This window comes from Triticum dicoccoides, chromosome 2A (genome assembly GCF_002162155.2).
Source record: "Triticum dicoccoides isolate Atlit2015 ecotype Zavitan chromosome 2A, WEW_v2.0, whole genome shotgun sequence".
Lineage (NCBI taxonomy): Eukaryota > Viridiplantae > Streptophyta > Magnoliopsida > Poales > Poaceae > Triticum > Triticum dicoccoides.
Genome location: NC_041382.1, coordinates 787,772,987 through 787,786,734, shown reverse-complemented (window position 1 = coordinate 787,786,734; position 13,748 = coordinate 787,772,987). Strand labels below are relative to the sequence as shown.

The 13,748-nt window shown below is 44.5% G+C and overlaps 2 protein-coding genes and 1 pseudogene across 3 annotated transcripts; 1 reads left to right on the top strand and 2 right to left on the bottom strand.

Moving 5' to 3' along the window:
- Positions 1-1,218: 1,218 nt before the first annotated feature.
- LOC119357333 lies at positions 1,219-3,999 on the bottom strand. The gene is made up of 10 exons (XM_037624329.1): positions 3,430-3,999; positions 3,244-3,341; positions 3,105-3,150; positions 2,868-2,950; positions 2,586-2,647; positions 2,337-2,398; positions 2,054-2,113; positions 1,907-1,939; positions 1,718-1,783; positions 1,219-1,590 (listed from the first exon to the last, which is right to left on the bottom strand). Exons 1-10 carry the CDS (start codon positions 3,973-3,975, stop codon positions 1,534-1,536), a joined length of 1,113 nt encoding a protein of 370 aa, XP_037480226.1. The 5' UTR covers positions 3,976-3,999; the 3' UTR covers positions 1,219-1,533.
- A 76-nt stretch (positions 4,000-4,075) lies between these two features.
- LOC119357334 (tubulin-folding cofactor B-like) lies at positions 4,076-13,011 on the top strand. Of its 2 annotated transcripts, XM_037624331.1 has the most exons (9): positions 4,076-4,322; positions 4,415-4,566; positions 4,665-4,783; positions 4,994-5,055; positions 5,140-5,178; positions 6,070-6,203; positions 6,339-6,408; positions 6,529-6,582; positions 12,742-13,011. In XM_037624331.1, exons 1-8 carry the CDS (start codon positions 4,224-4,226, stop codon positions 6,580-6,582), a joined length of 729 nt encoding a protein of 242 aa, XP_037480228.1. In that variant the 5' UTR covers positions 4,076-4,223; the 3' UTR covers positions 12,742-13,011. The 2 variants fall into 2 exon arrangements, with proteins under 2 accessions (XP_037480228.1, XP_037480227.1); XM_037624330.1 differs by lacking the exon at positions 12,742-13,011 and having other exon boundaries at positions 4,077-4,322; positions 6,529-6,897.
- LOC119357335 lies at positions 6,761-10,627 on the bottom strand (annotated as a pseudogene).
- Positions 13,012-13,748: the final 737 nt, after the last annotated feature.

The window sequence follows — 13,748 nt, the reverse complement described above, 5'->3', positions numbered from 1 at the left end:
GGTGGCAGGGTGGTCAGAGGAGGCGGACCGGCATCTCCAATGGGAAAGGATCACGTCTGCCGGGTCTGCTGTTGATTTGATTTTGCTCTCCAAAGATGTTTTGCGGGTATAGAATTAGAGGAAATCAATTTTCCACCTTGCCTCTCTAAGCCATTATTCTTATCAAGTTTTATTTTGCCAAATCATCTGTTGATGAGTGTGTTTGTTTCCCAATGAGTTTCTTCTCGTATTATTTACTATAGAAAACAATCGACCCATGTAAATTTTTGCTATGCTGTAGGTCAGATGTATTCTTTTCCAAATCAGCATTCTGGTCCTTAGGCCTTCAATATAAATGGGCTGCACTACCATCCAGGCAGTAGGAAAAGGTATGGCCCAAGCAAAGGAAATAAGAGCAGAAAAAACGAGACAAACATTCTGGAGAAGAATGAGCTTGTGATTTACAACTGAAGCAACATAATGGGCCTTTAGACAAATCCTCAGCATCATCAGGTGCACCTGGGGCTGTTCAATATACAATTTACAATTTATCGTCATTTTTGTACTTCTCTAATATTTTTCTAAAACATAATTTTCATGTTATGGTTGATATAAATAATTTGTAATTTAATAGTTTACATAAATCTATATGTTCAATTTAGTGTTGCCTATTCATTAACAAATAACACATTCTTTATTACATTAACATAATGGTCTTTCCTCAAAACATGTATTTAAATAGACATTTTTTTCAGCTTGATAATGTTATTCCTGACATTAAAAAATGTGATAGTTTCATGACTCTAAAAAGATCACATTGAGCTTTCAATTAAGTTCGTTGAAAAAGTTGCTCTATCTTTACAAGTTGATATACTCTTATCTAGAAATAATAATGATTTCTTAATTTTGGCGTCGAGTATCACAAGTGCTTTTTGCAATGAACATAGTGATGAATACATAAGTTAAAATACGATATTGTTGGTGGTTATTGAACTTTTTTTTATTGAGAAAGATATTTTCAAGTGATGTTCATATACCCAAGATTTATATGGGTAGGAAACATCAAACATGTAAAAAAAATAAGTAAGTTTGAGTTCAATAATACACTGGAATTATTTTTGCAAATTATTAAAATGCATTTGTGGTCTCTTTCCTTGCACGATGCAGTTATTTTGGAATAACTCTAAAAACTTGTGTATCCCTCTAGACTTCAATTTTGATTGTAATAAAAGCCGACAATACTACTAAATCCACTCATCCATCAATTTCTCCTACTCATAGACAAATAATGTCTGTTTTGTTTCACCATGGGCCACTGCCATAACAAGCAAACAAAACTATCTACCATTACATCCTCCAAATTCAAGGCCTGCAGCTTCTTCTTAACCTACACTCGCTTTACAAAGACATACAACAGCACCAACGTATGTGTATAATCCCTACCTGCAAAATACGTACTCACTACGCGAGATCTAACAACACATTCTCCAAAGAGAATCGTTCTCACAAACATATACTCTATGTATCCTCACATTCTCATCATGCATGTAAGCATTAGCTAACATCATCGTCGCCGTGCAGTATCGATTCGAGAAGGGCCTCCTCCTCCTCCTGCATACACAAAGCAACCAAAACATCAAACACCAGTCAGTACAAAAATATGGCCATCAATAGCAAAAAGTAGCTAGGAGCCAACTAGAAAGAAAGAAAGAAAGAATGCAATCGCCGGCTCACATACCACCAATGCCGTGAACTCTGTCTCTTCATCTATGGCGCTCACAATGCTGGGGTCGTCCATCAGATCCTGCATGTTTACAGATCACCGTAAGTAAGTATAGTTGCTATTCATACACAAAGTGCTTTTAAGTTGCACTGCCAATCATCAAAACACTCTCTAGTGTATAAGAATAGTGGTAACTGGACTAACATCTTCAGCAATGCGTAGCACACCGTCCTTGTCCTGCACAATGACATGCCAATCAATAATTATGCATAACTTCTTTCCTTGTGGGGGTTTATAAAAGCATTTAGCTGCCAAGAGTTGCTAAGCAGGCTGAAAGAGCAACTGACATACCTTGACCGCGACAAATAGAAGCGGATCGACTGGTGTATAGATCATATAGTGTGCACCGTCCTGCAAACAGAGTATCCACGCTAAATGCCAGCAATAACATAGTCACAAGCATGCCGAAAAAACACCGTGAGATATTTACAGTAGCAGCAAGACAAGAATATGTTAACTATTCTGAGAAGGCAAATAAATTACAGTTCACCGCATGTCTCTACTTGGTCGGAATATGATTCTTTGGCTACAGCTACAAAACAGGAAGATAAGTAAAGGAATCTAATTTGCTCACCAAATTGAAGTTGCAAATCTCTACACCTTCAAAAGGTGCCTCCCCGCTACCGCCACTAGAATCTGCAATTTTAATATGACAAATCAAAGAGGGAACTACACAACTAGAAGCACATCACATAAGAGACACACAAACTTTTAAATTCACAGCAAGAAAGATATCATTGAAACCTTTTCTTACAAGCAGGAACCTATTTTTAGGGGGGATTACTGACACAATAATACTAGACAGGTTAGTGCTTCAGGTTACCGTGGAATTCTTGGATGGCATCTTCAGGAAAGCAGAAGCCACCCCGTGCTGTATAGCAGAATCTGAAACAGAGGGCAAGAATTATTATCATTTTTTTGACAAGGGAGATCTCTCCCCAGCCTCTGCACACAGCCCAGAGGGTGAAATACCATAGTGTCAGTGTGTTACATAAGCAATGAACACGGTTAAATGTACACATAAGCATTTGTAATGCCCTTGTCTCAGTTCAGTTAAAAAGGTTAGATGTTCGCATTTGTATGGTGTTTTCTGTGTGATCCTTACCCGCTTTCGACAAAGTGCATATGTACCCTAGCAAGGGCGTACGCAACCGATGGAATGATCTGCTTAATCTGGTCATCGTCAACCTACAACAGAATGGAAGAACACACACCATTTACCTCATTAAAAACCATATCATATCCAAAGAAATGAATATTTCTAGCATCAACTGAAATCATGCTTGAACTACAAATGAATGGAGCGCTCAATCGATGAAAATGCAGGGAACTAGAGACATACGGCAATCCATCCACTGAAGTTTGTGCTCTTGAGCACCTGCACAGGCCTGAAAGATGGAATTGGAACTCTTGCTAAGTGAAAGAAGAGGGTAATCTCTCATGAACATTGCTACTAAGATATGTATAGTGTGGTTGTTTACATGTCGACCGGGCATAGAAGCAAGTACTCGTGATCCTGCGTGCTGCTGAACACCCTCCTGATTATGCACTCCAACGGGCGATTGTTCGCGTCATCAATCTGCTCAAATTCGCAAGATGAGCTTAGGATAATGCATTTCAAGTATGAATGAATTAGTTATGACAAAGCTGAATGTGATGTAACTCACGATGGTGACGATGCGCTTGGAGGCGGCGGCGATGCACCGGCCCTGGTCGTCGAGCACGAAGCCGGCGGGCGGCTTGGGCATGGCGCCACCCGACCGGGTTCCCCCGGCGAACCTCCCCTCCCCCTCCTCCTCATCCTCCTCGCCGTCGTAGTCCCTGTACCCCGCCTCGTCGTCGAACTCCTCTTCCTCCCGCCGCAGAGCGACGACGGGCGAGCGGGTCATGCCTGCCGGCGAAGCGCGGCCAGATTGCCCCCTGGGCGGCGGCCCGCGGCCCTGGTGGTGGCGGCTGGGCGCGCCAGGAGGGCCCCGCCTCCCGGGCGGACCCTGGTCGTCGCCTTCGTCGTCGCGGAGCCTGGGCGGCGGCCCGCGCCGGCGGTTCTGCGGAGGAGGGCCGCGGTTCCTGGGCGGCGGCCGGGACGACCGCTGCTGCCGCGGAGGCGCAGCCGCGCGGACGGAGACGCACCTCCCGCCAGCAGGCTGACCCCCGGCGAGCTGGGCAGCCCGAGGGATGACCGCCGCCCCCATCGCCATCGCCAAAGCCGCCATCTTTCACTTTCACTATCCGTTCGCGGGTCTGGAGGTAGAAGACGAGGAGATAACAGAGTGGAGACAGATATTTGCTCGCTCTCACGGGCCTCATTTGAGCCCGGCCCGGCCCGGCCCGCAGACGAGCCCACCTAGAGCCCCTACTACTCCCGCAGATCGGCGTCGGCGGCGCACGCTCCTGCTCCGACGGCCGCCGCCACACTAGCAGACCAGAGAGTCGTCGTCGCGGTCACCGCCGGACCGGAGACATGTCGAAGCTGCAGCTGCCGGCGGACGACAGCGTGTCGCTGCGCGTCACGCACTCCAACCTCACCTCCTTCGCCTCCGACATCCGGGTCTCGCAGCAGGTACGCGCCACCAACCCAACCCAGGATCTCATCTCCAGCTTGGATCTCATCTCTAATGGCGGCGGGGGTGTGTGGGTCCGCTCTGCTCGCAGACCACGGTGGAGGCGCTCAAGGAGAAGCTGTGGAAGAAGACGGGCACGGCCGTGGGCTCCATGCGGCTGGAGCTCCGGGACGAGGCCGGCGCCAGGGTCGCCGACCTCGACCGCGACGCCGCGCCCCTCGCCGCCTACTCCCCCTACGACGGGTCCGTTCCCCCACCCCACCTGCATCTCCTCTTGTTAACTACTGGTATCTTTCTACTGCTGCTGTTGGACTGATGATGGTCTGCTCTCAACTCTCAAGGTACCGGCTGCACATCATCGACCTCGACCCCTCCTCGGTGACCTCCGGCGGGTGGCTGGAGGACACCTCGCTCGTCGACAAGTACACCATCTCGGACGAAGCGTACGCCAAGCTCGGCAGTAATTCTGTTTCCAGTTTATAAGATGAATTTGGACACCTTGTATACCCCTTGTAGAATTCTCAGTCTGAAACATACTTCAGCTTATTCCTTAACTAAAAAAGCTTGCATACCTCTAGACTCTGGTAGAGGAGTCTGAAGTATATTTCAGTTTATCATTTGCAATCGGCTCACTCGATCATAACATCTAAACTTGTGTGCAATTGTGCAGCAAACTTCCGGAAGTTCAAAGAGAAGATGGTGTCGAAAAACCCTGTATCGGACGATAAGCAAGTAAGCTGCCCATGCTCTGGACTTCTTTGTTCCTTTCAAGGCTTCAACAGGTCTGTTTACTCTGTTTCTTGTCCTCTTTGGCAGTCAGACAACCAGATGGAGGAATTGTGTGCCAACATCAAGGTCAGTACATTTGCTTTACACATGTATGTTGGATTAAGTTTTTGCACACCGTATGGAATGGAATATTCCCAGCTAATCTGCTGATGTTAAGAGCCCCAGCCACCTCAGTTGTTTACCTTGCATCCACTATGTTTTTTCCAAGGCAGAGTTTTGAAATTCTATTGCCTAGCTTGCTGCATATTAATGATTTAGCACCCCATCACTGCTCGAGCTAATTCTTTTCATATTTGATGTCTGGTATAGCAGCCCAATTGGTAGTAACTTGTTCCCATAGAACAAGCTGAATTAGTATGTACGAATCTGTGGCCACATCTACTTGACACACCCACATGAACTTGACAAACTTCCACCATTGGCTGGATATTCTGTCCTTCCGTCTACAGTCATACAGTGCATTATTCTAACTTTGTAGGAATATGCGTCTTCATCTTCCCCTTCTGTTTTTTGCTAACTGGAGCAGCTATTGGGAGAATTGCAGTGTATATTTCCTTCTAGTAGCTTCCTGGTTTGACTAGCAGTTTCAGTAAAGCACACTAGGAATCCCACTCGTGAAATGTAACCATCAAATTCAACGAAAATTCAGGTGGGGAAACTCACCCCCGCGGTGATGTTCCAAACAAAAGACCATCCAACCATCTATAGTTGACTAAGTTGGCGAGGAATACAGAATTGTGCCAATGTATATAACTGGCCACTTATAAACAGGGTACTCTGCTTTCAGAGACATGTGTATGTAGTAAATATTGGTCCTTGGTGTGGAGATCCTTTGCTATTGAAAAGAATAGGCTGGAACATCGGGTGCAAGCTTTCTTCTTCTGTAGCATGAAATTGAAATTACACCTTTTCTGTCGTGTAATGTTTTACGATCCAATATGAACATTTATGTCATAGGTGGGAGACAGATGTGAAGTCGAGCCAGGTGCCAAGAGGGGCACCGTGAAATTCGTTGGCAAAGCTGAAGCCCTTGGACGTGGATTTTGGGTTGGCGTGCAATACGATGAGCCACTTGGAAAGCACGATGGCATGTATGTTCATTCTCAAACTATGGCAGTGATAAATTTATACCCAGTGCCCAAGTTATCATGGCTTCTTGCGACTAGTAACGACATGCGCTTGGAAAAACAACTCATTTTGTTTGACTTGTTGGGTGCTTGCTGCAGGGTGAAAGGAGTTCGCTTCTTCGAGTGCCCTCAAGGGCATGGAGCAATTGTTAGGCCAGAGAAAGTGAAGGTAGTTACATGCCTACCTTACCTATTAGTATATTTTTAATTGGTTCTTATAACATTCAGCCATCATCCATCCGGTTAAAAATTCAGGAGTGGAAGTGTTATTGAGCAGTTTCCTTTGCAGGTTGGTGACTTTCCGGAGAGGGACCCATTCGATGATGAAGAAGATGAGATATAGGCAAGTTTATGTACTTTGGTGTGGATCGTTTTGGTGTCTCTTCAACTTGTGTCAAATTCATTTGTTATGTAGTCGCTTATCTGTACCTAGTGAGATGATTGAACATGCATGTACTGGCTAGTGTATCAGCAAAGGAAGGGGATCTAGAACCCATATTTTTATGGAGATTAGTTTGGGTTCAAGCAGTCGCTGGATTACTAAAAAGCTCATACCCCAAGAACCAATGACCAAGATTGTGGGTGTAATGGGTATATAAACTTGATGTCATTGGATTTGTATCCAGTGCCCGAAAACTCAAAGCACTGTTTTTCATTAGCCACTGGAATCAAAGCAGTAACCTGATTGCAACAAGCATTATCTTCAACTTTAGCTATCTGAACCAATGTTGCAATTCAGGAAATTCTAAAGATGATGCAACGGCAAGGAGAACTGAAAATCTGCTAGGAGTAGGAGCCACTCAATACAGTCCAGATGCCATGAAAAATTGCCGCCAAACTTATTTTCTACGAGGATTGCAAAGTAAACTACTTGTGCTTCTAATACAATGACACATGACAATGCTCTTGCATATTCCTAAAACAGAAAACAGGAATGGTCACCAAACATACTGGGACATGCTTGTAACCACATCGCCACAGGGTGACAACAACAGAGCTGTAGAGATGATCGTAGCACTTCATTGCTCATCCAGATCAAGCGCTTGCTCGAAATCCATGAACATGCATATGAGGGGCGCACGCCTTCTTTATGGCATTCAGCTCCTTGACTACATTGTTCATCTTCATTCGGTGCCTTGGGGAATCCTCACAGCAAGCTAGACCAATCTTAAGCATAGGATGTAAGAATATGTCTATGATACGTTGCGGGTTTCCGCTGTATGTTGCACTAGCATCTAACACTTCCAGCAGAGTATCAGGATATGCCATCTTGACATAGTTGACAAGACTTGTCGCGCCATCTCTGAAACTGTCAGTTGGCCGTCTTCCAGTAAGCATTTCCAATAGCAACACCCCGAAGCTGTATACGTCACCCGCTGTGGAGGCTTCAGATCCCGAGCCATACTCTGAAACAAACATATAAACCAAGGGTTTATTAGTCATAAACTCAACGCATTTAACTCTTCAGTTTGAATTGGCAAGTGAACGTTAATTAGCGACATAAAATGTACTGCACAATGTAAAAAATTTGATTAAAAGAATCATTGCTGACCAGGTGCGACGTATCCAATTGTGCCTTTAATCACAAGTGAGCTGCTTTCAGTCCCACCGCCACTTTGCTTGCATGCTTCAGTATGCATTATCTTTGCTAGACCAAAGTCAGCAACATGCGCAACAATGTCATCATCTAGAAGGATGTTGCATGGTTTGATATCACAGTGAACTATGGGGGGCTCAATTTGGTGGTGAAGATATTCCAATGCCTCTGCAACATCAAGAGCGATGCACAACCTTTCCATCAGACTTAGCCTTCTGAAGGTCCTGCTGTTCTCTGTGTTTGGATGCAGCCACTCATCTAAGTTCCCATTGCAGATAAATTCTAGGACAAGTGCCTTGAACTCATCACCATTACGGTCCAAACTGCTACACACAGTGATCACCTTGACAAGTTTCCGGTGTCGGATCTTCCTCAGGGCTTCACACTCCCTCAAAAAGCTTCTGTTAGCTCCTCGTTTGCCAAGATTGAGAACTTTGATTGCTACGGTGTATAAACTCTCATCAAGATTCAGAGTTCCAATGTACACATCGCCAAAGCTGCCGGAACCAATCAAATTTGCCGGTGAGAAGGACTGTGTTGCTTCATCTATATCGGCATAGGATATCCTCTCATGCTTCTCATTGTGAAATCCGGTTTCTTGACCAACACTATTTGGTTTGATTCTTGTCTTCATCAAGTAGCATGCAGTTAGGGAGCACATCAACATCAAAGTTCCAACCATGCAAAAGAGTATGACCCGACGATGATGCTTCTGCGAAGCATGGTTGGAACCTATATCTGGGCATGAAGGTAGTTGCAAGGAAGAGGGACCTCCACATAGCATGCTATTGCCAGGGAGCAACAATACAGTGGCGTTGCGGAAAATCCCTGCATTTGGCACTGGGCCAGATAGGTTGTTGAAAGAGAGGTTTAGATACATTAGAAGCTCGAAGCCCTCGAGGAACTCAGGTATGGGCCCTCCTAAGTTGTTGCTAGAAAGATCCAACTTTTCAAGGCCTCTTAAAGAAGACAAAACTTTTGAAATTTGCCCTTGCAGAAGATTTCCTTGCAAGTATAGGGAGTTCAGTAGGACGCAACTGCCGAGAGCTTCTGGAATTTCACCAGATAGCTCGTTCATGGAAAGGTCAATTGTGCCTAGGCTGTTCAGTTGCCCTATCCGTGTTGGAATGGAGCCACTCAGAGAATTGTGGGAGAGGTTGAGAAGTTTGGTCAGGGAGGGGATGCTAAGTACCTCCGGTGGGATTTCCCCCCTCAAGGAGTTACCGGAAAGATCCAGAGATGTAAGCTTTGTTAGGTTACCAAGGCTTGATGGCATGCTGCCATCTAGAAAGTTATTAGATAGGAAGAGGTTGCTCAACTTTGTGATATTGCCTAATGATTGTGGAATCTGCCCATGAAATCTACTATGGGATAGGTCAAGTTCCTGGAGGCTAGGAATCAGGCCAATATCCAGAGGCAAGGTGCCTGTGAAGAGGCTTTGCTTCAGGGAGAGCGTTGCAAGTTTTTGAAACTTGCTTAAACCAGCAGGTATGGTCCCAGCTATTTTGTTTCTACCTAGTGTAATCATGTAGAGCTCTGTAGATAGGTTAGCAATTGTAACTGGCATAGCACCTTCAAGGTTGTTTTGGTCAAGGTCTAGTATTCCCAGGTTGCTACAGTTGGTTAAGGATGTGAGAAAATCCCAATCCCTAGGCTCTGTGGTTTGAAGCAAATTGTTTCCTAACGAAAATAATATCAAACGACCATGGATGCCAATGTCCCGTGGAATCAGACCATGATACTGATTTCCGTGAAGAATCAAATATTTAAGTGCGGATGCATTTGACAAGGAGGCTGGTATTTTTCCTACGAATCGGTTCGCATATGTGCCCAAAACATTTAGCTTGGGAAGCTTAAAGCCAATATCCAGCGGCAGAGATCCTGTCAACTGGTTGAAGCCAATGTTGAAGTTTTTGATTGAAGAAATATTGAACATGGATGGAGGAAAAGGGCCTTCCAGTTTGTTGTCATTGATGTCAAATGTAACAAGATTAGACATCTTACCAAGTTCTGGAGGGATATGGCCATTGAACCTGTTCCCGACTAATTCCAAGTGTGTCAACGATGTCAGGTTGCCCAGCCAGCTTGGGATTCCGCCAAGGAATTGGTTGTTCGACATGCTAAGGTTCGTGAGAGCTGTGAGGTTGGAGAACGACATGGGAATATCACCAGTCAGGTTGTTATGGGTAACGCTGAGAAATGTGAGCTTTGATAGGAGACCCAGAGAAGCAGGCATGGAACCAGAGAGGGAGTTCTCCCCCAGGTCCACAGTGCCAAGTGCTGCACAGTGGCTGATGCTGCCTGGGATCTCACCTCCCAGGCTATTGGCTGAGAGGTTGAGGACGCGGAGGCATGTCAGGTTACCGAGCTGCGGGCTGATGGTACCGACCAGGCCAAAGCCATGCAGGCGTATGGCGGTGACATGGCCAGGGTACCGGTGGTTGCCACAGGACACACCCGTCCATTTGCAGAAACAGGGCACCTTCGTCTTCGTGCTGCTGGTACCGTTGCCAGCGCCAGCACCAGCACTGGCATGGCCCCTGTGACCACGAGGACAGTGCCCGTGTAGGGTCACTGGTGATGAAGGATTTGAATGACAGGAGGACGAAAAGATCGCCGCTGCTGACAGTTTCATTGTTGGTAGGTTGAGAGCTGGATGTGAGGAAAAGGAAGAGGATATGAGTGAGGAGATGGAGCATCAGGAGCTGCTGCCATGTTCTCTGGATGTTCATGGTTGAGCAAGGAGCTAGGTGGAGGCGATTATTGTGTTCTTGCCTGTCCATTTGTGCATGTCCGCGTCGTTAAATAAGCTGGAGATGGTCCTTAATTTTGAGTTTCTGTGATTGCTAATGTCACCTTCAGAAAAAACAAGTGTGACGATGACGATGACTAGTCATTAAATAAGGTGGAGGTGCTCCTTCATTTTCAGTTTTTGTGATTGCCAATGTCACCTTGAAGAAAACAAGTGCGGCAAGGACTAGTGTTCTGTCTCACGCGACACGTGGTTAAAGATACTGCATACAATTCCATAAACTGAAGTGTCCTCATGATGTTACAGCGCAATGGCAATAAATGTTTCACGAGAAAAACTGGGTCTTATGGATTTTTATGTTCATATGGAGTAATCAGATGGATCAAAAGTCACCAGATACCGTGAACTGTTACATCTCCAGTTCCGCTTCGAAAAGTTGTTGCGGCATTGGGCTCATGCTGTATTTCTCCATTGTGTTTACCCAGTTTCTACTTTTGATATATGGCGGCAGGTAGGTATTATACCTTTTAAGAAGCCGATCATGATTTCATATTGAGTATATATGGACCCGGTAATGTTTTCGAGAGGTGCTCGCGCACAAAAAATCTCTTCCAGGTGGGGCACATGCTAAACCAAACAAACATCTATACTTTCCTTTGCAATGATAAATATCTCTACCAGGAAGAGAAAAAGAAAAAATGGTTATGACAATGACTAGTGTGGGTGCCATGTACTAGTTAAAGACGTGGCATAATTTGAAACCTTGAAATATTTCAAGATGTTACAGGAAATTGCAATAGTTGGATGTAGTCATGTAGAGAAAAAAAAACAGGTTTATAAGGACTTTTATGTTCATGCGCCAATCAGCTCAACAACAGCACTTAACTAAAAGATTGAAAAACCCCTTCCTCAGTCCTTAGTCAGAAAAGTCATCAATATGAATGAATCAATGAAATCATAGTAAGGATCGCAGGGAACATGATGGTTACATAAGGCGCAGAAGTCAGAAGTGGATAAAAGGTCACCATATACTGAAAAATGGTACTGACGGATCCAGTTCCGCCACGAAAGTTTGTTGCAGAACTGGGCCCATGCTGTATTTCTCCATTGGGTGAACCCAGTTTCTAGTTCACAAAAGCACTAGGGGTCGATTGTGCGCTTTGTCACCGCCTTGTGCTTTTCTGACAAAAGTGCATGCTTATGCATAGATTAAACGCAATTAAGCGCTAGGCGTACACTAGAATATGCTTAGCATTTGTCAAACTGTTACAGTTTAGCTTGGTAAGTTGTCAAGTCTATTTCTCCATTGGGTGCACTCAGTTTCTAGTTCGAAAAACTGTAACAATTGCTAACCTAACCTATCAGAGAATTCAAGCTAGGTTTTCTGACCAAAGCCGACCAAGGATTGGAAACCCCTTAGTTAGAAAGGTCAATGAAATCATAAGGATCACAGGAAACATGATGGTTACAGAAGGGGCAGAGAGCACAGAACTTGACGCATACCTGTCCAGTGTATAGGCTTCCTCTCCTTGGATAAGAGTAAGACCGACTGATTCACAGTAAAGCTAGTAAGACGATCTGTATGAACGCGCCAAATGCCGAAGTATCACCACGTATACAGGAACCAGGACATGGGTTGAACGCCTTGTGTGTATCCAAAGAACATACGTGCGCGAAGAAGAGAGGACCAGATGGAGACATCCAGCAAATGGGGGCTCACTCCTCCGCCGGAGAGCTCTGAGACAGAGGGAGAAGATGTTTTTTGTGTGTGTCTTTTTGTGGAAGGTTTCTAAAATCGGATATCAATCAGCTTACCTCCAATCCAAGTTTCTGCACAAACTATGGAATGAAATGGAATATGTCCAGCTAATCTGATGATGTTAGAGCCCCAGCCATCTCAGTTGCCTGCCTTGCATATGTTTTTTTTTCCTGGGCAAGATTTTATCACAGTTTAGCTTGGTAAGTTGTTTTTTGCAGTGATAAATATCTCTATCAGGTAAGCAATTGTTGAGCCAGAGCAATTGGTTTTTCCTTGCTTTGGCGTACACTAGAATATGCTTAGCATTTGTCAAGTCTATTTTCCATAGGTTCTATCTTGTACATGTAGATAAAACCTGGGGACTGTCCCTCAGTAGAAGCTTCTCTGTCTGTAGGTCAGCGACTTCCTGGAGAGTGACCCCTTGGACGAAGACGAAGACGAAGAGATATAAGCAAGCAAGGCTGCAAAGGTGCTCATTTCTTTGGCACGTCTTCTTAAGTTGTAATTGTAACACTCGTTGGTGGTGTGCAACATTGCAAAAGGAACACTGCAAAATTCATTGACGTTGAGGGATGATGTGAGATGGTTGAAATATGCACCTACCTATGTAATTTTGTCATGTACTGTTCGTGCCCCTGTGCCTCCACTCTACCTGCCCGATGTGAGGGTCCATTGTGATGTGCCTTCTATAAGTGCATCCACATGAAGTTCAGGATGATCAATACTAACATTTCTGTCCTAAAAAGCTAACATGTCTTTCATAATACAATTAACTCTCAGTAGTATTATGATTTGAAAATATGATTGATTTCATTTCTTATATTAATGATTATACACAAAGCAAAAGGTGTTACCCGCTGAGCCATACAATTTGACCCTTCACAAGTATTCACATTTTCCATTGCTTTTACACGTGTATTCGACAACCAAGGTACAAGTATTAGGATTTTGCGTACCATATTTTTGTGGTGGTGGGGCGCATACTTCCATATTTCGAGGTGGCTACATTTCCCATAAAAAATAGGATTTATAACTTATGTACTTAATGTTTAGATTAAATTCTTTCCGATCCATGTTTTTGTTTTCGATGACCGGTTCTTGATGACCAACCGACAAAATTGGCAACCTATTTAATTGGTGAAACTTAGCTTTGTTAAGTACTAGCCCGCGCATTTGCACGGACCACTTTGCTAGTTTTCTGGAGACTAAAGTAAATGGAAGACATGCTAGATTTGTGTTAATTTCTCAAAACGATTATATTTTACATTTGGGGACAAGTTAGAGATGCTCTTACAGTGCTAATTCGGAACCTAAACAATAATCTTGTCTAGGATGTGGAGAGAAGGCAGTGCACATGCCGTGGAGAGAAGTCAGTGCACATGTCGACATGAAATCTATAGC